Here is a 27,056-nt window from a genome sequence, read left to right on the forward strand (position 1 = left end):
TCAATTATTTTTAATTTATAGTACAATAAGCAACATGGCTGTCACAAAACCTTCAGTGAGCATAACAAGCAACAAGGTTGTCACAAAACTTTTAGTGATCTCATCTGTTCCTTTGCCACCTTTGACTGAAGACAAGTTGTCTTCACTAAGCATTTTACAGCATATCTAAAAATGTAATTTCTCCATTGCCAACGCAAACTCTATCTTCGTCTGATAATTCGATACGAGGATCAAAGAGACAACGATATAACTCAACTGCACTGAACACGTAAGTTACAAATCTACTGGACGAACTTCTATTAAAAGAAATTTCACGGCCACAAACAGAGGAAGACACTTTTTGCCAGTTTTTAGTTTGAGGTTTATCAATTATTTTTAATTTACAGTACAATAAGCAACATGGCTGTCACAAAACCTTCAGTGAGCATAACAAGCAACAAGGTTGTCACAAAACCTTTAGTGATCTCATCTGTTCCTTCACCACCTTTGACTGAAGACAAGTTGTCTTCACTAAGCATTTTACAGCATATCTAAAAATGTAATTTCTCCATTGCCAACGCAAACCCTATCTTCGTCTGATAATTCGATACGAGGATCAAAGAGACAACGATATAACTCAACTGCACTGAACACGTAAGTTACAAATCCACTGGACGAACTTCTATTAAAAGAAATTTCACGGCCACAAACAGAGGAAGACACTTTTTGCCAGTTTTTAGTTTGACGTTTATCAATTATTTTTAATTTACAGTAAAATAAGCAACATGGCTGTCACAAAACCTTCAGTGAGCATAACAAGCAACAAGGTTGTCACAAAACCTTTAGTGATCTCATCTGTTCCTTCGCCACCTTTGACTGAAGACAAGTTGTCGTCACTAAGCATTTTACAGCATATCTAAAAATGTAATTTCTCCATTGCCAACGCAAACTCTATCTTCGTCTGATAATTCGATACGAGGATCAAAGAGACAACGATATAACTCAACTGCACTGAACACGTAAGTTACAAATCCACTGGACGAACTTCTATTAAAAGAAATTTCACGGCCACAAACAGAGGAAGACACTTTTTGCCAGTTTTTAGTTTGACGTTTATCAATTATTTTTAATTTACAGTAAAATAAGCAACATGGCTGTCACAAAACCTTCAGTGAGCATAACAAGCAACAAGGTTGTCACAAAACCTTTAGTGATCTCATCTGTTCCTTCGCCACCTTTGACTGAAGACAAGTTGTCTTCACTAAGCATTTTACAGCATATCTAAAAATGTAATTTCTCCATCGCCAACTCAAACTCTATTTTTGTCTAATAATTCGATACGAGGATCAAAGAGACAACAATGGCCGCGTTCAGCAGACTCAACAGTTGTAGATTTTCCGCTGAATCTCGACTGTTAATTAGTTGGTTCTGAAAGTAAGAACCAATCACGTTCGATTGCTACTAAGCGATTTGTTCTGCTGAACGCGCCCAATGTAACCACGGACTAAGGAATAGAGGGACTGAGTCTAAAGTCCTAGTTTAGGCGAGAGGGGATGGTAATTCAAGCGTGGGGGGGGGGGACTGCTTTCCGCCATATTGATGTAGCGATTCTTATACAAAGATTCTGTGTCTGTGACATGGTTACACTCGTGTAGTGGTGCCACTAGACATAACGAGTGACAAGCGTAAAGAGATTAGGCGGTTTTATTATTGTTGTACTATAAATTTTATAAAATACTGTAACTTTTATTACTCTGAGGCTCTGCATACAGTAGACAAAATATTAGAAATAGCAATAATTATTTAATATTAAAAAGAGAAATTATTTTACATCTAACAAGAGAATAAAATATATTAATTAGTTCCAATTCTTATTTCTTAATTCATGCATTAATTTTTTCTATTTTTTTTATTTTTAAAATAAATAATTCCAATTTCTTATTTCTAATATTTAATAATTATTCCTATTTTTATTTCCTATTTCTATTTCCTATTTTGTTTATTGTGTGCAGGATCTGACTTTCATTTCTCACACATACGCAAATAGTGAGTTCTATGTGTGGTGATTACTAAACGAATATGGCGGCCCCCCCTCCCCGCCGCAAACGTGCTCCCCCGATACAGCTTGTGCTCCGTCCCTCTATTCTTTATCCATAAGGAACTCGAACCAATTTCTTGCATCGTGGACACGGGCTTTAATATATACAGATCTGGAAAATTGAGAAATAATAAATTTATTCATATATTTTCATATATTTTCATTTCTTTTCTGAACTTTTCTGAAAAATGTGCCAATTCATATAAAAAAATCTTAAAATTTTCTGTAAAAGTTATAAAATTTTTGTAAAAAATCTGAAAATTTTTATGAAAAATTCTGAGAATATTTTTCACCAGGGTAAGGCTCCTGTTCCCGTAGCCGTGAACTCCGCGTTGACAGTGGCGACATAATTGTGGTAGGAATAAAAACCTAGTCGAATTTATTGTATAAGTAAATAGAGTAACAGTTTGACCTAATTAATTGATATGATAAAAGTAAATTACTGAATAACATACAAAATGCTAATTTATAATTTAAAAATTTGTTTACAAACAAATAAACGCGATAAATACAGAATATATATAGCTTAGTACCGTTACCAACATGTCCATATGACAGAAATTCTCATGCAGCGTCTTAGGTGGAGAATCGATGAACTATTAGACGTGAAAAAATGACATGTTGACTATCCAATTTATTCTTGCGTGCCATTTCGTTAATATTCGTTAAATGTTAGTGCTGTGATATGTGACGTATTCATGAAACCTGTAAAATTATCCGAAAACTAAGATTAGCAGGGAAAGCCCAACGTAGAAGGAGTATTTTCTACTCATACAGACAGCTGTCAACCGTGTGTTTTCTCGCATAATTAGGCTTCGTTTCACGGTTGATTTAACGATTGTTTATAACCTGTTAAGGAAAAAGCATAGTTTTCGGACAATTTTACAGGTGTCTTAAAGCGATCTAGAGTGTTACTTTGTTAAATTATCATTTTATTTAAAAATGGCACGCAAGAATTCTCGGCGTGTCATTTCTCGCTTCTGACGTCACGAATCTAATATGGCTGCGGTGACTACCCAGGAGCCTTAAATATAGTCTTATAATAAATTAAAATAAATTAAAAAATATATTTTTCCTTATATAATTTTTTTATTTAACCTTTACATGTCCTTTAATTCTTAGAATAGTAACAAATTTTTATTACATATGTGACAAAACTTATAAATAATGAAGCAAGAAAATAATTGTATATTCAAAGTTAGTGTGCAAGATTAATTACTTTTTATAAATTTAGTAATACAATATTTGCTTTCTCATAGAAAAAATTTTGTTCGTAAAAAATTTAAGTCATTTAATTTCTTTCAATTTTTTTAAATAATTCCACTCAGTTTAGTTATTTGTTTTAGTTATTCGTGATTTATTATTAATAAATAAATGTATTAATTTAAAAAACTTACTGCAAATAATTTACAATTCAATTTATTCAATCTACATTGAGTGGTCGTAAGGATTACAAAAATTTTTATAATTTTTATTCTTATATATATAAGAAGTATTTGATTCACCATCCATCACATGAAGTCTATTGCCATGAGACAGCTCCTTCATTTAAAAAGTAATTTTTATAATTTTCTCTTCCTAAAGCTGCGATGCGCGAGTGTATATTACTGCCTGCAGATCCATGAGACTTCAATGCAGAATGGTTCTGTAATTCTTTCCGCCATGATTCTGGATTAATTCGATTTTGATACATCTCGTCAGCAAATCCTTCTTCGCAGTACTTCGGTTTATCCATTAAGAAATTGTGAAGCACGACGCAAGCCTGCACAATTTTGTCTGCTGTTATTAACAAAGTGTTGATAGGTTTCGTGAAAATGCGCCACCGGACCACCATGATACCGAAAGTATTTTCGATGACTCTTCATGCTCGACTCAACCGATAATTAAAAATCCTCTGTTCATTTGTAAGGGTTTTTCCAGGATAGGGTCTAAGGGTAAAATTATTCAATTGAAAAGCCTCGTCTGCTACTAAAATATAAGGCATTGGCTCTCCATCAGTGATAATTGGCGATGGCGGAGGAATATTCATTTCATTATTGCGAAATCGGCGACCCATTAACAAATTCGTAAAAACTCCACCATCGCTATGACGACCTTCCGCCCCTATATCGACGAGCAAAAACCTATATGTTGCTGATGCAATTGCCATTAAATGAATGCTGTGATGTCCATTGTAATCATAAAATGCAGAGCCAGAATTTGGTGGTGCCTGTAAATTCAAATATATAAATTAAATTATTATATAAGAAAGTATAAAAAGAAAGTTAACATTGTTTGATGGGTTTTTATCTCATAGTTTTATTCCTGTGCTTCGGATTAAGGCAATAAGAGAAGATACAAAATCAACAATATTTCATATAACAGCATCTCAATGAAATATATATGAAGCCGTCAGATAAAAAATCTTCGAACAATGTCAACTGCCTCTAATATAATAGCAAACTTGTTATTAGTATTATGTATATTTATAACAAACTATGCAATGTAATTAATTTTATTAAATTTGTAAAGAAGAATTTATAATATATTATTATTAAAAACATAGACATGTAAATTTACTTGTAGGGTAATGTGCTTTCCATCCAGAGCACCAATACAATGAGGAAAGTTCCAAGTCTTTCAAATTCTTCTGCAACTGCTTTCCATCCATCTTCTGATGGTTAAAATAGCTCATTCTGTAGAATATTCCATAGTGCTTCACACGTTTCTTTTACTATGCAGGAGACTGTACTACGTCCTACCCGAAATGCAAATGCTATTGAAGACATATTATCTCCGACTGCTAAGTATCTATTGTATAATATAAATTAAAAAAATTAATAGTTTCTTAAAAATTATTAATATAAAATATGACAGTATTTATTTAAATATTTTATATAAGGTTGATTATAATTCAAAAGCTTACCTTAATGTTATGTACAATCTATCACGAGAGGAAATAGGTTCTCTATAATGTGTTGGTAATTTTTCTATTCTTGGTCCAACTTTTGCAAGAAGTTCATCAAAGACATCAATAGTCATACGAGTGTATTGAAAATGTACTTCTGTATCTTGCAATCTCATTTCTTCAATCAAGTGATTACCATCTCCTTGTTCAATTCGCTGTTGATTAATCGGACGAACCAACCAGTGTCGTCGTCGTTGTTGAGATTTATTTTCATTTTGAAATAGAACAGTCTGTGCCGCCGTCAATAATAATAGTTTTCTACGCTGATCAAATATTGGTTTTTTACAATAGAGCGCTAATAGTAATAAACGCTTACGATCATTACCGTTCATTAAATCCAATTTTGTAGCTACAAAATAATAAAACATTTAGAATATGTATAATATATATATATATAGAGCCCGGATTTTCCGCCGGCCGACGTACGATTTCGAGTCGAACGTAGCGAGTTCCTCACAGCTCGCTTCACTTCGACCCGCTCGACGAGCGCGACATGGGGAGAGCTACGATTGCTCGATCTGAGAACTTAAATCCGGGCTCTATATATATATATATATATATATATAAAGCTTTATAGGTTAAGTTCACCCCAAAATAAACTATAATAAATTTCCACTTACGCAATATTCTAATTATTTATACAACAACAAAGCACAGTTGTACAAATAAAGTACACAATTCTTTATTTAATATTTATCTAATATTAAATTTTTGTTATTAATTATAAATTATAACCAAAAATTTTTCTTGAATGGTCATCTACAAATATAAATAAATATTTTTTTATCATCAATGGAATCTACACTCATCGGGCCGCATAAATCTGAGTGAATTAAACTTAATTTTGTAGTAGCGTGTTTATAATTAATTTTCTTAAACGGGCGTCTAGCTTGTGTTTACCTTTAATACAGCTAACGCAAGCATTTTCATTGTTATCAGTAAATTTTACTCCTGTGACTAGACCTTCTTTCATTAGTTTCATACCATAACGACATAAATGCCCTAATCTTTTATGCCATAAATCTGCCTTAGATTCAGTTGTTGTTGCATACGCATTTATAGAGTCATTAAAATCTAGCTTGTACATACCGTTATCATTTGTCGCTTTTAGTACTACTTTACCAGATACTTTACAATTTTCTTTGCGGTATATTTGACATCCTTGTTCGTTAAAAATAAAAACAAAACCTTTTTTAACTGTTTGACTTACTGATAACAAATTAGTATTTAAATTAGGAACATGTATGACATCAGTTATTCCAGAAATACCTTCAATATTCTTAATAGGAAAAAAACCTATACCTTCGTCTATATATCGTCTATTTCTTTTCCAATATCTGCTAACTGTTGCACAGTAGACATAACCTCTGCTATGTAGGCATCCATGGAATCAAAATCACTAAGTTGTAGACGATAAAGTCTTCGTTGTAGATTTAGACGTCGTCCAAGACCATTATCCTCGTATGCTTGCCTGAGGCAGTCCCACATGCATTTCGCTGTAACACATGTTCTTACGTGAACTATGGCAGTATCATCGAGAGTCAAAGACATTGCAGCTATTCCGTCTTTTTCAGTCTTAACCTCTTCTTTGGTATTGTCTCCCTCAGGATATCCTTGAACAGCATTCCATAATTTTTCATGCAGTAAATAAGCCTTCATTTTAAATTTCCATGTAGAATATCCTTCACGGCCAGAAAGAACTTTTATCGAGACCGGTGGTAATGCGCCTCGCGTCGTTGCGATCGTCGGTGTAGCCATTGGCTTAGTTTACACCGATTGTTTAGTACGCGTACCAAGTACTAAATCAGCTTTTTTGATTGGTGTAGATTTTACACTAAACGATTTATAGCTATCGGAGAAGCAGATTTAGTATTTGGTACGCGTACTAAACAATCGGTGTAAACTAAGCCATTATGTGAATTATCTTATAATATCATTCATTGACTAATTTCTTTCACTTTTAATCCTTTCTGCTATCTGGGCCCATAACCTGTTGTAATATTTTGTAATACTTGGGCATAGGGATCGAAGTGAAAGTATTCTTTTTATCTTTAGAATAATTGAGACACATATATTTTTCTGCAAAGAAGCGTACAAGCCGGGATGCGCGAACAAACTAACTACACTATACATTAAGAGAACTAAAAAAATTGTGTGCTTGAATATAACTTAGGTTCTAATAGATGGCGCTATGATTACATTACAACATTATCTTAATATATATAAGAATAAATAAGAAGTTTGTATGATAAGAAAAGGATCCCAACAATTAATCTTTCATGGTAGCAGAGGTCCGTGGTTAAGTTAAAAGAAAAAATATTAGAAGTCTTGAGTATAGATAATAATAAAGAAAAAAATGATAAAAATGGCCGAAAGTCATGGAATACCAGTGTTTGACGGTGAAGATTATGGCAGTTGGAAGAAGAGGATCACGATGTACTTGAAAACGAAAAAGTGTGAAATGGTAATTACAAGAGAAATGATAAGAACAAACAATGCTGAGGACTCGGAACAAAATAATTTGAAAGCCATAAATTACATCTATAGTGCAATTACGAATAAACAGTTGGAATTTGTAAGTGATAAAGAAACAGCGTACGAAATAATTAAGAAGTTCGACGAGATGTACTTGAAAGAGTCAACGGCTTTGCAGATTGTGTTAAGAAATAAGTTAGAAAAAATAAAACTAAAAGACTACAGTGATTCCGCAACCTTTTTTAGTGACTTTGAAAAATCCATAAATGAACTGAAGGCGGCAGGTGCAAAGGTAGAAGAAAAGGAAAAACTGAATTATATGTTAAGAACGCTGCCGGAATCTTACAGTTACGTAGGAGATTTGATTGATACACTCAAGACAGAAGATCAAACTGTGGAACATGTGAAAAGCAAGATAAAAATGCTTGAACTAAAAAACAAAGAAAGTGAAAGTACAAATTCTAAATCTAATGCATTTGTTACGGAGTCTAAACAAAATCGGGAATGGAGAGATCCGAAGGATCAAGGATGCTTCAATTGTGGAAAATTTGGACATTATAAGAAGGATTGTACGGAGAGCAGCAAGGGTTCATGGCGAGGACCACACCGTGGCAGCATGCGCGGAAGGGGTCAGTAGCGAGGCACGTGGCGCGGTGGCGGTTACCATAGACGTGGCAACGGCCGCGGAGGACATCATACTTCATGTGGTGGAGGGCATCACTGGCAACGAGACCAGAACGGACAAGAAGCAGCTGGTGGAGGAGTATTCCACACTATAGTTGAAGTGAACTCGTTGAATAGAGAGATTAAGGAAAGCAATCAAATACATTGGCTTTTAGACAGTGGGTGCACTGATCATATAATTAATAATGAAAATTATTTTAGCGAATGTAAAACATTGAACGAACCAATTAACGTTAAAGTTGGAGATGGTCGAATATTGAAAGCAACGCAAGTAGGAAAAGTAAATACTTTATTTCCAATTTATAATAGAAAAAGAAAGGTAACATTATTGAATGTATTTTATGTAAAAGAAATGAAACAAAATTTAATTAGTTATTCTCAGATAACAGAAAGAAATACAATTATATCAGCAGGTAATAACTCAAAGATTTATGATAAATTTAATAGACTTTTTGCAATAGCATGGAAGGAAGGTAGGTTATACAAAATGACAAGTTTCCCGTGTAATGAATCAGAGGTTAACGTAATGAGCAGTCATAATAAAGTCGGTAACATAAGTATAAAAGAAAAATGGCATCGTATATTAGGCCATGTAAATTTTAATTATTTAACTACTTTATGCAAAAATCAACTGTTAGATGGTATACCTAGTGAGATAGGCACTGAATATATGAAATGCAAAATATGTATAGAAAACAAGATGCATAATTTGCCTTTCGAGAATAATAGAACTCGAGCCAAAGAAATTTTAGAAATTGTTCATACTGATTTAAATGGACCTCATAGAAATCTAGGTATGAATGGTGAAAAATACTTTATTACTTTTATTGATGATTACAGTAAAGCAGCCAAAGTTTTTGCAATAAAATCCAAAGATGAAGTTTATAAGTGTTTAATAGAATACATAAATGAGGTAGAAAATAAAACTGGGAAAACTATAAAAAAACTGAGATGTGATAATGGGAAAGAATATTTAAATAGAAATATTTATCAGCTAGTCAGAGAAAAGGGAATTTTTATAGATAAGTGTCCACCGTATGTACATGAATTAAATGGAACAGCCGAAAGATATAATAGATCAATTATGGACATAGCCAGATGTTTATTAGCAGAAGCAAAAGTAAATGTCAGATTCTGGCCAGAGGCAGTTTTAGCAGCAGCTTATCTCAAAAATAGAACACTAGCTAATACTATAGAAAGAAAGACACCTTATGAAATATTGTTCGGTAAGAAACCGAGTGCAAAATATCTTCGTATGTATGGTAGTAGGGTCTTTGTACGTGTACCAGAACAAAATAAAATTTCAAAATGGGATAGAAAAGCTGACTTGGGAATTCTGTTAGGCTATAATGAAGTTGGGTATAGAGTTTTAATTAATAATAGAATTGTGGTTGCTAGACATGTAGATATAGTAGAAAATGATATAAGATGTATGTCTTGATGAATGTGAAAATTCAAGTGATTCTGTAACAGGTGATAAAAATTTAGAAGATTGTTCAGAAACGGATAAACAGGAATTAAAATTAAACGAAGATGGAAATGAGTCGGATGCAGGGCAAAAACAAAATGATGATCAGGTTCAAGGATTAAGGAAGTCAAGTAGAAAAAAGAAAATGTCCACTAGGTATGATAAAAACTATGTTTACAATAACTGTATCTATATTAATTATTGTAGTGCAGATAGCCCGAATAATTTTGAGGAGGCAATGAATTGTGATGAATCTGAATTTTGGAAGCAAGCAATGAATAAAGAGTTTAATTGTCTAAGTAAAAATAAAACTTGGAATTTAGTCGATCAGCCAAAGAATAAGAAAGTCTTAGATGTAAAATGGGTATATACAAAGAAATCCGAAAATAATTTTAAAGCTAGATTGGTTGTAAGAGGTTTTCAACAAAAGGAAGTAGTAGATGATATTTATTCACCAGTGGCTAAAATGCAAACACTAAAAATTTTATTGTCATATTGTTGCCAAAAGGGTTTAATTATAGAACAAATGGATGTGGAAACAGCATTTTTAAATGGTAAAGTTTTATCAGAAATTTATGTTAAACAACCAAGAGGTTATGAAGATGGTTCAAACAAAGTTTGTAAACTGGAAAAAGCGCTGTATGGTTTGCGAGAAAGTCTGAGAGCATGGTATGAGTGTTTTGATGAATTTTTGAAGAAACTAAGATTTAAGCGTAGTAAATATGACTATTGTTTATATGTGTTAACTAGTGATGATGATATAATATATTTGATTATATTTGTCGATGATTTATTGATCTGTTGTGAAAACAAAAAGAAAATAGTTGAAATTAAGAAATTGTTGTCAAACAGATTTAGAATGAAAGATATGGGTGAAGTTAAACACTATCTCGGAATTAACATTGAGTATGATTATGAAAGAAATGTTATGACTCTAGATCAGAAATCTTATATTGAATCACTAGCTAGAAAATACCAAATCGAAAATTCAAAGTTATATAAAACACTAATGGAAACTAACTTAAAATTAGAACGAGAAGATATTGTATCTAATGATATACAATATAGAAATATAATTGGAGCACTTTTATATATCAGTTCAGAAACCAGGTCCGACATAAGTTTCAGCGTTAACTATTTAAGTAGATTTCAGAATAGTTATAATGTAACTCATTACAAGTATGCGTTGAGAGTTTTAAAATATTTATACTTAACAAAAGACTTAAAGTTAATTTATAAGAGAAATACAAATACAGAGATTCTTGATTGTTATGTAGACGCAGACTGGGCAGGTGATAGTGAAGACAGAAAATCGACGACAGGTTATATAGTAAGGCTTTTTGGTAATGTAATATTTTGGAAATCTCGAAAACAAGGAAGTGTAACAAAGTCTTCTACTTCTGCTGAATATGTAGCGTTATCAGAAGCTGTAAGCGAGATAAAATTCATAAAAGATATTTTAGAGAATTTTGACTTTTATATTGAAAAGCCTATTAAAATATTTGAGGATAATTCAGGAGCATTAAGTATTGCAAAATATGGAAACTTCACAAAGAATTCTAAATTTATAGAAGTTCATTATCATTTTGTGAATGAAAATTATATGAAAGGTGTTATTGATGTTGTAAAAGTCGATACTGAACAAAATATTGCTGATTTACTTACTAAGCCATTGAGTAAAGACAAATTTGAAAAGTTTAGAAGTATGTTAAACATTAAGTAATTTGATATTATAAAAGAAAGTTAATATAAATGTAAGGAGGCGTGTTGAAATATGAGTATGTACATTTATATTAAGGTAATAGATGATGGGACGCCATCTTATAGGATCTTAAGCGAGGAAGAGCGTAGCGAGTATCCTGTCTTACATAATATTCTGTTCTGTGTTCTTTTTAGAAGTTAAGAGAGTAAAGAAATGTAAAACATGTATATTTATCTTAATATATATAAGAATAAATAAGAAGTTTGTATGATAAGAAAAGGATCCCAACAATTAATCTTTCAATATACTAGTGTTTTACCAATTTTACTTTTCTAACTTAATATACGCCGTTTTTTACATGTAGAAAACATTTTTACACAATAATAATGAGCTTTTATATCAAGAATTGTGCGGCAAAATTATTATGTCTTATGGCTACGTCACATGTTACTTCTTGTCTTGGGCTCAAGCCCTAAAAGAAATGCAATAGTACATAGATTGAACAGTAATGTAGATATTCTTCTATCTTGTAGATAAATAGTAGTTATTTCTAACATATATAAAGAAATATATTGTTTGTTTCAGGGAATTGGACACCATCAAGAAAAGGCTCGAAGACATGCCGACAAAACAAGATTTCAAGTAATTATTTTTTTTTTAAGCTATTCCTTGACAGTTTGAAAATATCTAAAAAAAGAAAATCTAGTGACATATTGCAGTCGGAATTTATATTTTTTAAATTGATTACGTCTTGTACGTATGAGAGAAAGAAATTGATAATAAATGTAAAATAAATAGTAAATAAATATTACATAAACAAATAAATAATTTTCAAATAAATTCGTAAATTTATTAAAAATTAATAATAAATAATAATAAAAATAAAAAATAATAAATATATTTAAAAAATATAAAGTAAACGTTAATTGAACGTTTTTCAAATTAACTTCAAAATGATAGTAATAACTAGAGCCCGGATTTTCCGCCGGCCGACGTACCATTTCGAGTCGACCGTAGCGAGCGAGTTCCTCACAGCTCGCTTCACTTCGACCCGCTCGACGAGCGCGACATGATGGGGAGAACTAGCTACGGTTGCTCGATCTGAGAACTTAAATCCAGGCTCTAGTAATAACTGTAAAATCAATATAATGAATATGACATCAATGTAAAATAAACATTAAATTAACACGTTGTACATGAAAAATAAGTACAAAATAAAATTCATATAAATATTAAATAAATAACTTTCAATTTATATATACAAATAAAAACTATATATGTCAAATAACACAGAAAAATCTGCAATATGTTCTACTACATCATACTGTGTGTTTCAGAGTTCTGGACCAAAAATTGATCAAGCTATTGAAATCAAGATCCGGTAAAATGCCGACGAAACCCGATTGCCTTCCTTTGGAGTCTGTCGAGCAGGTGGAACTTTTCGAAAATATCGAAGAGGAGCATAATGATCAAGTCGTAAGTCTTATAGCATAATACATTATATACCTATATAATACAATTACATATACATATAATATAATATATAATATAATGTATACACGATGACATGAATATAATGAAGCGTTTGTTCCCTTCCTATACATTTTTTCGAGTGGAATTTCAGTCTGTATGTAAGCGCAATAATTGAGGAACTTTAATTTGAATGAAAATTACATTATGAACTAACTACACTCTGATTGCAGTAATATCACTCATATAGTCATAGAGAAGAAAGTGAACTCCAAGATATCGAGTGAAAAATCATTTTAACTAGAGTAAAATTTGTTAGTTTGCAGATAAATTTTAACTTCAATAAAATTTACTTGCATTTCGTGTTAATAGAGTAATAAGATTTTATGAACAGAATAATATTTTTCATGTATAATGAGATTTCTTTATCTATGTCGTCATAGTGTAGAAAATAATTACAGTACTATTAACATATTTACATTTTTATGTGCAAATATGTTTTAGATCGCTTATCTCAAGTTTTTGGGAGGTCAAACAGTTGACGAAAGCGTCAAATTTTGCATGAAGCAGATAATCACAGACAAGGCTTTAAGCAATTATTCTTTGTGGGGAGAGAAGGATGAAAACATTGCATTATACAACAAAAAATTGTTATCAACAGTATACGGTAAGTTTTTTTATTTATATTACTATAATTTAAGGTGGAATTAAAAGAATAAAAAGTTCAAAACATTATGTATACGATAATCACGACACTAATGCTAACTCTTAGTAATATTAATATTTAATGTTCGATATAATCAAGGTACAAAATTATTAGTCGCTTTTATATTACTACGTAAGTTCTCGTGCTTGTCAAATTTTATTTTTTAATCCGAACCGATCAAAAAGGTAGGAAACAGTAACATGGATATTCAACTTCACATTTTTTCTTATTGGTTTCAATAGATGATATAATTCAGGGCTCGGAATTATTTCATCTTTTCGGCCGATTCTCGTGGTATACGCCTCCTTTCCTCTCCTTACCGCGCGCGCGGTAGCCACTAGGGCCAGCGCTGCCGAGCGTTAAGAGCGGCGCTATCCGATAAATGTTAGGTTCTTCTCCCTTAATCATTAAAAGTAAAAAAAAAGTTATTAAAAATATTTTTTTCACTTTTAAATTTATTATGTGAAAATATTTTAATAGATTTCCACGTCACCCATAAGGTACTATTGCTATAGAAAAAAAAAATATTTTTAATAAATTTTTTTAACATTAATCGGATAGCGCCGCTCCTAACGCTCGGCGGCACTGGCCCTAGCGGCTGCCGCGCGCGCGGTAAAGAGAGGAAAGGAGGCGTATACCACGAGAATCGGTCGAAAAGATGAAATAATTCCGAGCCCTGATATAATTAATCAATATACATTTGAACTTACATTTTTGTTAGTTATATTTATAGAAGCGGTAGCAAACAGCCCATACTTCGCGAAGCCGGATAAAAAGATATTTTTCGAGGCCGTAAAAGAAGCAATACGTTCGCCAAACAACGTCTCAGAAATGCACAAAAAAGAATTCCTGGGGAAAAAGGTCGTCGCATAAAAAGGCACGAGAAGGCCGATGCTATATTTGGCGAAAATGAAACTGAAAATGAAAATTAATAAATATTTTTAAACATATATAGTATAGTATATAGTCCGATGCTTCTCGGGAAATGATTTTAAGATCCATGCGTAAAGTTTTAACTAACTACATATAGTGGAATTGACCCTACAAAACATGTATAAATATGTGTATATACGTATATATATATATTTTTATATATATAAATAAATATATATATGTATATTTTATTCAAATAATGTGTGTACTTTATTATTAAAAGAAATTTTTTTTTATTTGTCCTAAATCTATTCCCGATTAATTTTATGAAACAAACATTTTTTGATATTTCTGCCAATTAAAAATTAATCAGTGATACAAAAATTCAAACTCGATTATATGTAAAACAATGGAATTCTTATTATTTTAAATATATGCTTATTTTACGGTAATAAAGGATAGAATGAGAAAAAAGTAAAAATATTTTAAATAATGAGAATTTCATGATTTTAAATAAATTTGAATTTATTTGCCTTTGGTCAATTTTCCATCGGCAATGGAAATTTTTTCTAAAAGCCACTTTGACCAAGTTCTGATTAAAGTAATCGACGATTAACTTTTAATGTTGTTAACATTTCTACCGATATACTGATACATCGCGAACGGATTACTTTCATCAGAACTTGATCGTAGCCCTAAGAGTAATTATTTGAAGCAGATGCAAAAAATATATTCATCCGTTTTCGACATGTTGTTGCATTTTTGCTGAAATTTATGACTCGGCATGTCTTGTTGGCAACATGCTGTCATTTTGCTCTTTATATACAGCGATAAACCGTTGACAGCAAATACACGACAAATTGTCGGCAAAATATGTTGAATATGTGTGATGTCAAACCAAAAACAAATGCCTGACTCACCTTGTTCTAAATTTGCTGAAAACTCATACGTTTTGTTTTCGGCAACATGACAGCAAAAACGCAGACAGGTGGCTATCAGGGATGTTTGAAAAGTGTAAACAAAGCGTTTCTTAATATAAATTTTCGAAGTGTAAAGAAAGTGTATCTAAATGCTTCATACACATTTTGTGGAACGTTTAAGAAGCGTAAACAAAGCGCTTCTTAATATAAATTTTTAAAATGTAAAGAAAGCGTATCGGAATGCTTCGTATACATTTTGTGGAACGTTTGAGAAGCGTAAACAAAGCGTTTCTTAATATAAATTTTTGAAGTGTAAAGAAAGTGTATCGGAATGCTTCGTATACATTTTGTAGAACGTTCAGGAAACGTTAAAGAAACATGAATTATTGGAGAGTATAGAAAATGTAATAAAACACTTCATACATGTTTTATGGAGCGTTTAAGGAACGTGTATAAAGCTTTGAAATCATGAAGAGTTAATGGAAACCCAGTGAGCATTATGTTATCAAAAAGAGCTCTTCAAGTACTCAGGTTTGAGAGTTAGACATCCAACAACACCATCTTGAAGATAACATGATATCAATAAGCCCTCTAATGCATCACTTTTAGAGGAAAAAAAGAGATCACATAAATGACATCTAAAAGAATATTAAAATCTGACTTCTTCTAAATATCAAGAAAATGTTAACATTAAGAATTGTTATTTATAGCACTATTTTTATGAATTTAATTATATGAAAAGGAACACAATGTTATATACAATACATTATATAACTTTTTTATTATAAATGTAGAATCCATATAGAAACATTTCAGAAATTAGCTGGTTGAAGTTTGGAACGTTCCTGGAACGATTTTTTAAAAATGATTTGTCGCTTTTGTCCTTTTGCAGGAAGGAAGTTTTGAGACCCACAAACAAAGTACAAAAGAGATCGATCCGATACATGCGTCGGAAGACACCCTTATATCCGAAAAACCACTCCCAAAATCACTTAAACAATTCTAGACAAGCTAAAAATAATTTGTCGCACTTTTCCTTTTGCACGGAGAAAGTTCCGAGGCCCTCACACGACATGTAAAAAAGATCGATTCAATACATGCGTCGGAAGACACCCTTATACTCAAAAAACCACCCAAGAGCGTCTAAAAAATTCTCGCCTTACAAAAAATAACTTGTCGCTCTTCTCCTTTAGCATAGAGAAAGTTTTGAGGCCTTCACATAACATACAAAAGAGACCGATCCGATACATGCGTCGGAAGACACCCTTATACCCGAAAAACCACCCCCAAAATCACTTAAACAATTCTAGACAAGCTAAAAATGATTTGTCGCTTTTTTCCTTTTGCACAGAGAAAGTTCCGAGGCCCTCACACGACATGCAAAAGAGACCGAACCGATACATGCGTTGGAAGATACCCTTATACCCGAAAAACCACCCCCAAAATCATTTAAACAATTCTAGACAAGCTAAAAATGATTTGTCGCTTTTTTCCTTTTGCACGGAGAAAGTTCCAAGGCCCTCACACGACATGCAAAAGAGACCGATTTGATACATGCGTCGGAAGACACTCTTATATTCGAAAAACCACCCCCAAAATCAATTAAACGATTCTCCTCAAACTAAAAATGATTTGTCGCTCTTCTACTTTTGCATAGAGGAAGTTCTGAGGCCCTCACACGACATGCAAAAGAGACCGAACCGATACATGCGTCGGAAGACACTCTTTTACCCGAAAAACCACCCCCAAAAGGGTGTCTACCGACGCATGTATCGGATCGGTCTCTTTTGCATGTCGTGTGAGGGTCTTGGAACTTTCTCCGTGCAGAAAGAAAAGAGCGACAAGTCATTTTTAGCTTGGCTAGAATGGTTTAAGTGATTTTGAGGGTGGTTTTTCGGGTATAAGTATGTCTTCCAACGCATGTATCAAATCGGTCTTTTTTGCATGTCGTGTGAGGGTCTCGGAACTTTCTCCGTGCAAAAGGAAAAGAGCGACAAGTCATTTTTAGCTTAGCTAGTATGGTTTAAGTGATTTTGGGGGTGGTTTTGCGGGTATAAGGATGTCTTCCGACGCATGTATCAAATCGGTCTTTTTTGCATGTTGTGTGTGGGCCTCGGAACTTTCTCCGTGCAAAAAGAAAAGAGCGACAAGTCATTTTTAGTTTGGCTAGAATGGTTTAAGTGATTTTGGGGGTGGTTTTTCAGGTATAAGGATGTCTTCCGACGCATGTATCAAATCGGTCTTTTTTGCATGTCGTGTGAGGGTCTCGGAACTTTCTCCGTGCAAAAGGAAAAGAGCGACAAATCATTTTTAGCTTGTCTAGAATTGTTTAAGTGATTTTGAGGGTGGTTTTTTGGGTATAAGGGTGTCTTCCGACGCATGTATCGGATCGGTCTCTTTTGTATGTTATGTGAGGGCCTCAAAACTTTCTCTATGTTAAAGGAAAAAAGCGACAAGTCATTTTTAGCTTGGCTAGAATGGTTTAAGTGATTTTGGGGGTGGTTTTTCGGGTATAAAGGTGTCTTCCGACGCATGTATTGAATCGGTCTTTTTTGCATGTCGTGTGAGGGCCTCGGAACTTTCTCCGTGCAGAAGGAAAAGTGCGACAAATCATTTTTAGCTTGTCTAGAATTGTTTAAGTAATTTTGGGGGTGGTTTTTTGGGTATAAGGGTGTCTTCCAACGCATGTATCGGATCGGTCTCTTTTGTACTTTGTTTGTAGGTCTCAAAACTTTCTCCCTGCAAAAGGACAAAAGCGACAAATCATTTTTAAAAAATCGTTCCAGGAACGTTCCAAACTTCAACCAGCTCAGAAATTATGTTGTATGGTACATTTGAGTAATACAAAAAATAATTTTTTTTTCCTTATGTGTTTTACATACAAAACTAAAAACATATAATATATGATCCTTACATAGAAAAATAATAAAAATAAAAGTTATAAAAGTAATATTGAAATTTTATTTTTAATACTTTCCTTAATTATTTATTTAAGTAATAACTATATTGCACATGTAAAAAATAAAATTATCATGACAATAAAATGCATATATAGAATATTTCAATACCACTTTTTTATAATTTACGAAAACTAAATAAAACAAAAAAATCTATAGTTTTTTCTCAAACATTTTATTTCTTCTTTTCATGTCGTTTTATATTTTGATTTATCCGATCTCCAGCATGCTGTAGCCAGTTTTTGATTACAGTTTGGATGGAATGGGAAGAAATACTCTTTCCACTAATACTGATGATTACTTCTGAAAAAATTCGATTAATGAATTTTATATAATAAAAAGTTAAAATTATAAATTATTATAAAATTATTAAAATTATAAATTTTTATTTTTATTATATATTTACTATTTTCTAAAAAAATATTCAGAATATATTATATAAAAAATATATTCAGAATATATATTTCAATATATTATACTCAAAAATTATTAATTAAGAAATGTAAAAATAAATTAATTAATTAACTAATTCTTGAACGTTAAAAATATGTAGTAAATAGATGAAAAAAATTTAATTGGAAATAATAATCTCTATAATAATAATAATGATTAAAATATTATCGAAAAATTACAACAAAAATATGTTATTAACTATTTTTTTTACATTTTATTAGATTACAGTACACAAAGTATCCAAAAAGTGACACAATTGATGTGTAGTGGATGTCGGACGATAGAATTTAAATTTAAAAAAACTTGAGTTTTTTTTACAATATTTAATGAAGAAGATGTTATTAATCATAGTTTAGCTAATCTGCGCAACTCTTTAGATGGACATTATTTCTGTAAGTCACACGTTTGTTAGAATGCATAGCAAAGCATTAAGTACACTACTAAGTGCATAGCTCATACGTAATGTCCACCTAAAAAATGGCGCAGATTAGTTAAACTATGTGTAATATCATTTATATGACAATTGCTCATTTCTGGAACTTTGTGTATCTCTTTATATATTTTAAAATTTTAAATAATTTAACTAATTAATAAAATAATTTAATAAATTAATTTTACTTTTACTTTGAATTAATTTTTTTCCAATTTTTAATAATTTTTATCAAAAATAATAATTATATAATAATTAGTTAAAAGTAATAAATAAAACTATAAGAAAACAAAAATACCGATAATGACGTCAACAAATTTCATGTCTCTCGTTTGTATAGTATTTTTTTGTCCGGTCCATGAGAGTTTGTAAGCTAGATGATCAGTTAGAGTAAGTTTTTAATGCGTTTCTCTCTCTCTCTTACATGTTGTTCCGCATCTTTTCCTCCTATAGTTCTAATTATCCTTTTCTGTAACAAAATTTATATAATTTAATTTTTATACATGTATTTTTATTTTTTTAATTTAATTGACAAAGAGTACTTACATATTGTGATAAAGATACGGAGTCTTGTGTTATCAATTTATTAAATTCTTCTAGTGCCTCAGGCGTTCCAATCGGTAAATTCAAATTTATTGTATTCTCTTGTGAAGAATGTGGATATATATCTAACAATAATTGTTGGATTGCAACCAATAATCTTGTATTTTTTTTAATGTTATTCTGACAAGCTCTTATTTAAGAAAAACAATATAACATGTGTGCGTGTGTGCGCGCGCGCGCGCGCGCGCGTGTGTGTGTGTGTGTGTGTGTGTACAGGGTGTTGCATATACATATTGGGCAGTATGACGGGTTGCGCGGCATACTTTGCAGGGATAGGCACGGTTCAGTAGGTAATGACAGCATATATACGTAGCATCATAACTTATTGATCGAATTGATCGTGCGCATTTTTACTAATTTTGAGTTTACAGCGTTTCAATTATACCGGACTTGAATAATCGTTGCGATTATTACTAAAGAAGCTAAAACACATTAAAGATAAAAAATTGAATTTTAGGAAGTTAACACGTTAAAAGAAACAAATATGATACAACAAAATTTCTTTCTTTACCGCTTTACTTTTCTTTACTGTTAGCGTTGTAAATTTTGATAGAGCGGTAAAGAAAGAAATTTTGTTGTATCATATTTGTTTCTTTTAACGTGTTAACTTTCTAAAATTTAATTTTTCATCTTTAATGTGTTTTAGCTTCTCTAGTAATAATTGCAACGATTATTCAAGTCCGTCATAATTGAAACGCTGTAAACTCAAAATTAGTAAAAATGTGCACAATTAATTCGATCAATAAGTTATGATGGTACGTATATATGCTGTCATTACCCATTGAACTTCGCCTATCCCTGCAAAGTATGCCGCGCAACCCGTCGTACTGCCCAATATGTATATGCAACACCCTGTATGTGTGCATATGTACATAATTAATTAATATGTAGGAAGAGGCAATAACTATTACCACCTTGGATATTTTCAGAAGTATTAGAGTAGGAGAAAAATTTGTTTAACAGAAATTACATGATATAGAAGATATTCGAGAAACCAATAATTATTACTTTACCTTATATATAACTATAGTTAAATCATATTTATTGAAATATGAATTATTAAAAATTTATTTTTATACACTTACTACAACATAATTCATTATGAGATTCTTCTTTTCTTGTGATATTTTTTTCAATCATTGGTTGATTGGTTTTATTAGGTGTTCCTAAATGTATTCAAACATTAAAACCATAAGAAAAAAAAAATTAAAAAATTAGAATAAAATAATGTGTAAATATTATTAAAAAGAAATATTGTATTTAACATATTAACAATTCAAATAAAACTTGGGATTTTATTCATTGTTTTTAGTTTTGATTTATAAATAATAACTCTATTTGTATTTACGGAATAAATAAATGAATAATGGATGTAATAATGGATGTAAAACATTTTTAAAATTCTATAATTAAGAAAAAAATATTGTAAATTCCACGTTTATATATTAAAAGACTAATTTTTATATAAAAATATAAAAAATCTGCTATATTAGCAAAATCATAAAAGTAAAACAATGTATAGAAAATAAAAGAATAGATGAAAAAAGAAAAAATGTTTGACAAAAAATTATATTATAAAATTATTAAAATGCATTGTTAGGCTTGTTATGCTTATAGAAAATATTAATAATTTAGAACTCACTTATTTCTTCCATTTCCATAATATCCAAGTTAATAAGTTGCATTGCTTCAGCTTCACATTAAGGATTCACCGGGTTTGTGATTGAACTCTCATCTATATTCACAACAATTAAAAAATTAATATTTGTTATATTTATTTAACATTTATTACTCTATTTTACACAATAATAAAATTAATAGCGTCCTTGTTTTTAACAAAAAATAATCTATTTAATTCATATAATTTAGACTTTCACATGCAAATTAATTTCATAAAAGAAAAAAAATGTTGCATTAATTAGGGAAGTCACAATAACATTATACTTATTTTTTAATACCTCGTTTTGTGATTTCGTCATCATCAGATTTTTCTAAAATAATGGTGCTTTTCGGAGATAACTGTGATAAGTTGTGATCAAAATGCAATAGTTGACTTTCGATTTCTTCATATGTTTCTTCTTCATTATTATCTAGTAATTCAGAGTAATTTTCATTAAATAAAAAATGTTCTAGAGTTTTTGTATATAAATGGTAGTACTCTGCAAATTTTCTACATTTACTATTTTCGAAATTCTTACATAAAATACAAAAAACAAAAATTAATAAAATTGAGAAAATCTTATTAATTCTACTAATTGACTTTTACAAACTTGCAAATAACATAAAAATATATAAAATTACTTTTTCTGATAATTTGTTTTCTATCTCCTAGTTTTGCTGAGCGTTTTTTATATGTTAATGTTTCCAAATTGCAATCAGCTATATGTTTATTTGATACTTCATGTATGGAGTTTACTTCATTTTCTTGTATTATTGATAATGATTTATAGTTTGTAGGAGGTTTCAGAATACCTATTTTATTTTTTAATTTAACATTAATATTTTCAAATTTAATATTTTTTTAGTATATATGTAAATTAATACGTACATAGATTTTCCAGTCGATCTTCAGTTAATATTGATGTGTTCCTTTTATGGAAGGTTGATAATTTTATTTTTCTTTTAGCTATATTGTCTATTAAAAAATATATATATATAATATAGTAAAAATATATAAATATTTAATTATTTTGCTTTTATTAAATGCTTCTAATCAAAAAAAAATTTTTAATTAAAAAAAATTAATACTTACCTAAATCTTTATTTTTATTTTCTTTTTCAGATGAGGAAGAAGTACAATAACGAGATGGTTTATTAATTGTTCGTTTATGTGAAGATGTATCATTATATATTTTATTTCTTATATCTGCTAAGATTTCTTCGTCATTAGTAGATATGTTTATCGCTTGGATTTCAAAATCTCTAGCTTCTTTGTACGTAGCTGGAAAAGTTAGACATTAGGTGAGTAATTTATATGTTGATATATATTAGAGAAAAAATATTTGAACAATATTTACCAAAAGGTCCTAAATATTTTTTATAATAAATAATATCCCAATCATTACTAGGTGATGTTTTCTTTTTAGATTCAACACTAGGATTTTTATCTTTTGGTGGCCACTTAAATGATTTAGATTCTAATATCAACCATGAAACTGGTATTATTGCAGACCACTCGTCCCATAATACCACGAAATACATTTCTATAAATTGAATAACACATCTTTTTCTAAACACACTTATACTCTTATTAATTATTTACAGCCCAGAATATATTCAGTATTTTGCAAACAGTCAACAGACAGTTTTATGTTGAATCTAGCTTGATATAGGATTTTCTAACATTTTCTATAATTTTACGTGTTAATACTTTTAGATACATATTTTTTCATAATATTGTTAATATATATAATTGTTAAGTGAAAATTGTACAAAAATCCTATATTTAACTGAACTCGATTTAAGATTGGATATAGTCTAATTCAACATAGAACTATATAACGCGTTAAAATATATAAAATATATAAAATATATAAAATATATAAAAATATCTCCTAGTTTACATACAAATCACATTAAAAAATTTTTTATAAATTTTATATACAATTTAAGAATATTATATTATGTAAAATATATTTAAAATTATATAACCTAGAAAGTTATACACATTTTGCACAAACATATAATAATGTGTATATGAAATTTTTTATCAATACATACATTAATTATAAATAATATAGATTAATGTAACTTTAAATATATTTACCTTTATTATTTATACTTATTATCAAAATAAGAATAGAGAACAAAGCAACTAGTGATGCTAGCAATAGTAACCCAGATAGCACAAGGATATCCTGAGGACATCCTAAGGCCATCCAGGACATACATGTAGGATATCCTAAGGATATCCCATTTTTATCCGTGGATATCTTTTGGACGTCCTCGGGAAGAGAAAATGATAGCCGTATATTAGCCTCTGGAGAGTCCAGGGAGATCCTGTGGAACATCCTAAGGATTTCTGCAGGATATATTAGGGATATTTTTCGTATGTTTTAAAGAGCAAATTCTGGGCATCAATGTACTTTTTTCCTAGAAGCGAACACGTAAAAAATGAAAAGTTTTACGTGAATTTGATAAATAAAATTGCCGAATTCGTGCAAAACTTTTCACTTTTCACATTTTTGCTTTTAGGGAAAAATTACATGATTGATGCTCTGAAAGTAAAATAAATTATATATTATATATTATGGCCATATCGGTCGGAACCTCTATAAATAAACGGAATCTATGAAGCAATTCTAATTAACTCATGCTCTAATAGTTTCTTTAAACTATGATTATTGGTTAATAATTAAGAATAAAGTATAAAGATTTAATCTTAATAATAATATTTATTTAAAAGAAATAAATTTAACAAAATTTATAAATTATATAATTTATTTTCAGTTTATTATGCATTATATACATATATATATTTATTTAAAATATACCGGGTGTTTAGGACCACCCGTCCCACCCTTTTAAAACGTAGGGATGTGCTTGTACAAAAAAATGGCTCAGACGAAATTTGCATGATTTCGAAGGATCTATCTGATGGTGACCTTGACTTTGACCTCGCAGTTGATTTTTAAGGTCATTTGAAGGTCAGAGTTATTTTTTTAAATGGAAACCCCTATTTTTGATTCCAAAATCTAATAGCTGGTGTCAAGAGCTTTTCAAAACACTATAATGAAATTATTTTTTATTAAGTACTTTTCGAGTTATGAGGCTTGTAAATTACAGTATTTTGACATAAAATACAAAATATCTTGTAAAATATTCAATTTTTGGGAATCTTACCTTAATACTTTTATGCATAAAATAATGCATAAAATAATTACTGTTTTATTGCTTCTTTAACTTAAAACTAGACAATTTCTGTTTAAATCTTTTTAAAAAATATATTTTTTAAAGACATTTTAAATAAATATTTAAAATAGATCTTTTTCTGGGTGGTATTTATAGTCCGATTTTATATTTAGAATCGTCTTATGATTTCATTCAACTAATGAAATAATGTTGCACAACCATTTTGTTGATTGAATGAGGTTTTAAAATGATTTCGAATATAAAATCGGATTATGAACACCATCCTATATTTAATGATTTTATCTGGATTTTATCTGGATAAAAAAAGATATCCAGGGGACATTGTGTTGGGATCTAATTTAATCATATGTAGGATATCCCAGGGATATCCCAGGGATTTATTTTTGGATGTCCTACGGATATCTGAAAAGCGGACATTCGGATATCCCACGGATGCCCTACGGATATCCTACGGCTTTGTACAGACATCCCAGGGATATCTGAAAATCCTTTACATTACATCCCACGGACATCCGTAGAATGAAATTTTGCTATGTGGGATAGGTCTACGGGGGAAACTACTTAAAAAAAAACGCGTCAGCATTAGTATCTCATGGGTGACGTGGAAATCTATTAAAATATTTCCACTTAATAAATTTAAAAATAAAAAATTTATCTTTAATAAATTTTAATAAATTTTTTTAAATTTTAATAAATAGGGAGAAAAACCCACTCATAATCAGATAGCGCCGCTCCTAACGCTCGGCGGCGCTGGCCCTAGCGGCTGCGGCGCGCGCGGTAAGGAGAGGAAAGAAGGTGTATACCGCGGAAATCGGCTGAAATGTTCAACTAATTCCGAACACTGATTTAGAACAACGTCTAGCGAGACGCACCGCTCGCCGCTCCCCGCTCGCCGCTTGTCGCTCGCCGCTTACCGCACGCCGCGCGCCAAGCGACCGTAGTCTGTAGGCGGTCGTATCTCAGCCGTGCGTTCGCATTCGGTAATCTTTAATAATTAATATCTCTTTAACCCTTGTGAAAATTGTAAAATGGTAGAGGACTTTTCGATTCAGTTTGGTCTGCTCTACCGGCATACGGCCGCTGTGTCAAAATTTTTGGGACACCCTGTATAATTAATTATATTATATACTATATTTTATCATATTTTACATATATATTATACTATATATACTATATATATTATAAAAAAATAAAAAAAATATTAAAAAAATAAAAATATTTATTAAAAAACGCAAAAAAAAACTTGGCGCTACTACAGTAAACTACATGTTAATTTCATTACTTTGAAGTGTAGCAGCGCCAAGTTTTTTTGCGTTTTTTAATAAATATTTTTATTTTTTAAATATTTTTTTAATTTTTTTATAATATATATAGTATATATAGTATAATATATATGTAAAATATGATAAAATATAGTATATAATATAATTAATTATATATACGACAGCTTTATGTACAAGAGTTTTATAGAAGAGTTTTATAGAAATAGTGTACAAGTTTTTTCATAGTTCTTTAGTCCCACTTGGTGCCATTTCCTATCATATTTTTTTGTATATCATATTGATATATCATATTGTATATCATGTTGTATATCATTGATATCATATTTTTTTGTAAGAAATATATAGGATAGCTTTTTTTGAAAATTTTAATATATACGACAGGTTTTTTTGAAAGGTTTAATATATACGACAATTTTTTTGAAAAGTGGACTTTACGCCATACTTATGTGGGGAGGTGTGTAGAGTTTTTGTATAATCAGTTTGTACCAGAGTTCAGTGGATGAAATCGATATGCGTACGAGTCGCGAAAGTATTCGAGCGCTTTGATGAAACATTTAATGGTTAAAAAATGTAAATTTATAATTATAATTAATCACGTAATATAATGTCAAAGTTTATTCGCCGTTTTTCAATGAAGCCAATGGACTCCAAACATACATTTATATCGTACTAATTAACTCATACGACCACGCAATTCATATGGCATTTTTGAATTTTGCAAACGCGAGCAATGCATTTTCGGTTACAAAATACAATTCTGAAACAATTTCTGTTATTACAAGCGCGAAACATTCTACCCGTTGAAAAACTCATTAGCGTAACAATGTCCAATGGAGCAATATCGCGATTCCAAAAATGTTAAACGCGAATATTACCAGAAAAGTTAATTATCATCATTTGCTTTTATTATCACATCGATCAGCAATGTTTCATAATTAAACATTTAGAATAATCAGGAAAAAGAGGCAAAAAGAGCCGTTGCAAGGTGTTCGTGCATAAATTCAAATTATATTATGGATATAAATTACATTTAAAATCAAACGTTTCTGCCTATGTTAGGTCTTCCTCAGTGACAATACGAAAAATTACAAAATAAAAACATTGTCTTGATAGTCGAAACATTAAAATATAAAATC

General features: G+C 30.6%; 1 protein-coding gene and 2 pseudogenes across 4 annotated transcripts; 1 reads left to right on the top strand and 2 right to left on the bottom strand.

Moving 5' to 3' along the window:
- Window positions 1-3,480: 3,480 nt before the first annotated feature.
- On the bottom strand, window positions 3,481-5,948 carry LOC105669008 (uncharacterized; annotated as a pseudogene).
- Window positions 5,949-6,943: 995 nt separating this feature from the next.
- On the top strand, window positions 6,944-14,610 carry LOC136997314 (uncharacterized). Of its 4 annotated transcripts, none has more exons than XM_067347951.1 (6): window positions 6,944-8,463; window positions 9,657-9,807; window positions 11,939-11,995; window positions 12,691-12,829; window positions 13,328-13,490; window positions 14,263-14,610. In XM_067347951.1, the coding sequence occupies exons 2-6, from the start codon at window positions 9,797-9,799 to the stop codon at window positions 14,400-14,402; spliced, it is 510 nt and encodes a 169-aa protein (XP_067204052.1). In that variant the 5' UTR covers window positions 6,944-8,463; window positions 9,657-9,796; the 3' UTR covers window positions 14,403-14,610. The 4 variants fall into 4 exon arrangements, with proteins under 4 accessions (XP_067204052.1, XP_067204051.1, XP_067204053.1 ...); XM_067347950.1 differs by having other exon boundaries at window positions 14,251-14,609; XM_067347952.1 differs by lacking the exon at window positions 9,657-9,807 and having other exon boundaries at window positions 6,945-8,463; window positions 14,251-14,609.
- Window positions 14,611-17,964: 3,354 nt separating this feature from the next.
- Window positions 17,965-19,997, bottom strand: LOC136997319 (uncharacterized; annotated as a pseudogene).
- Between the last annotated feature and the right edge of the window lie 7,059 nt (window positions 19,998-27,056).

Source organism: Linepithema humile, chromosome 1 (assembly GCF_040581485.1).
Source record: "Linepithema humile isolate Giens D197 chromosome 1, Lhum_UNIL_v1.0, whole genome shotgun sequence".
Classification (NCBI taxonomy): domain Eukaryota; kingdom Metazoa; phylum Arthropoda; class Insecta; order Hymenoptera; family Formicidae; genus Linepithema; species Linepithema humile.

Bases quoted from the DNA above. Each gene is read 5' to 3' on its own strand.
- LOC136997314 (XM_067347950.1), top strand. The intron at 11,996-12,690 runs GTAATTATTTTT...TGTGTGTTTCAG, and splicing joins CCGACAAAACAAGATTTCAA to AGTTCTGGACCAAAAATTGA. The intron at 13,491-14,250 runs GTAAGTTTTTTT...CATTTTTGTTAG, and splicing joins ATTGTTATCAACAGTATACG to TTATATTTATAGAAGCGGTA.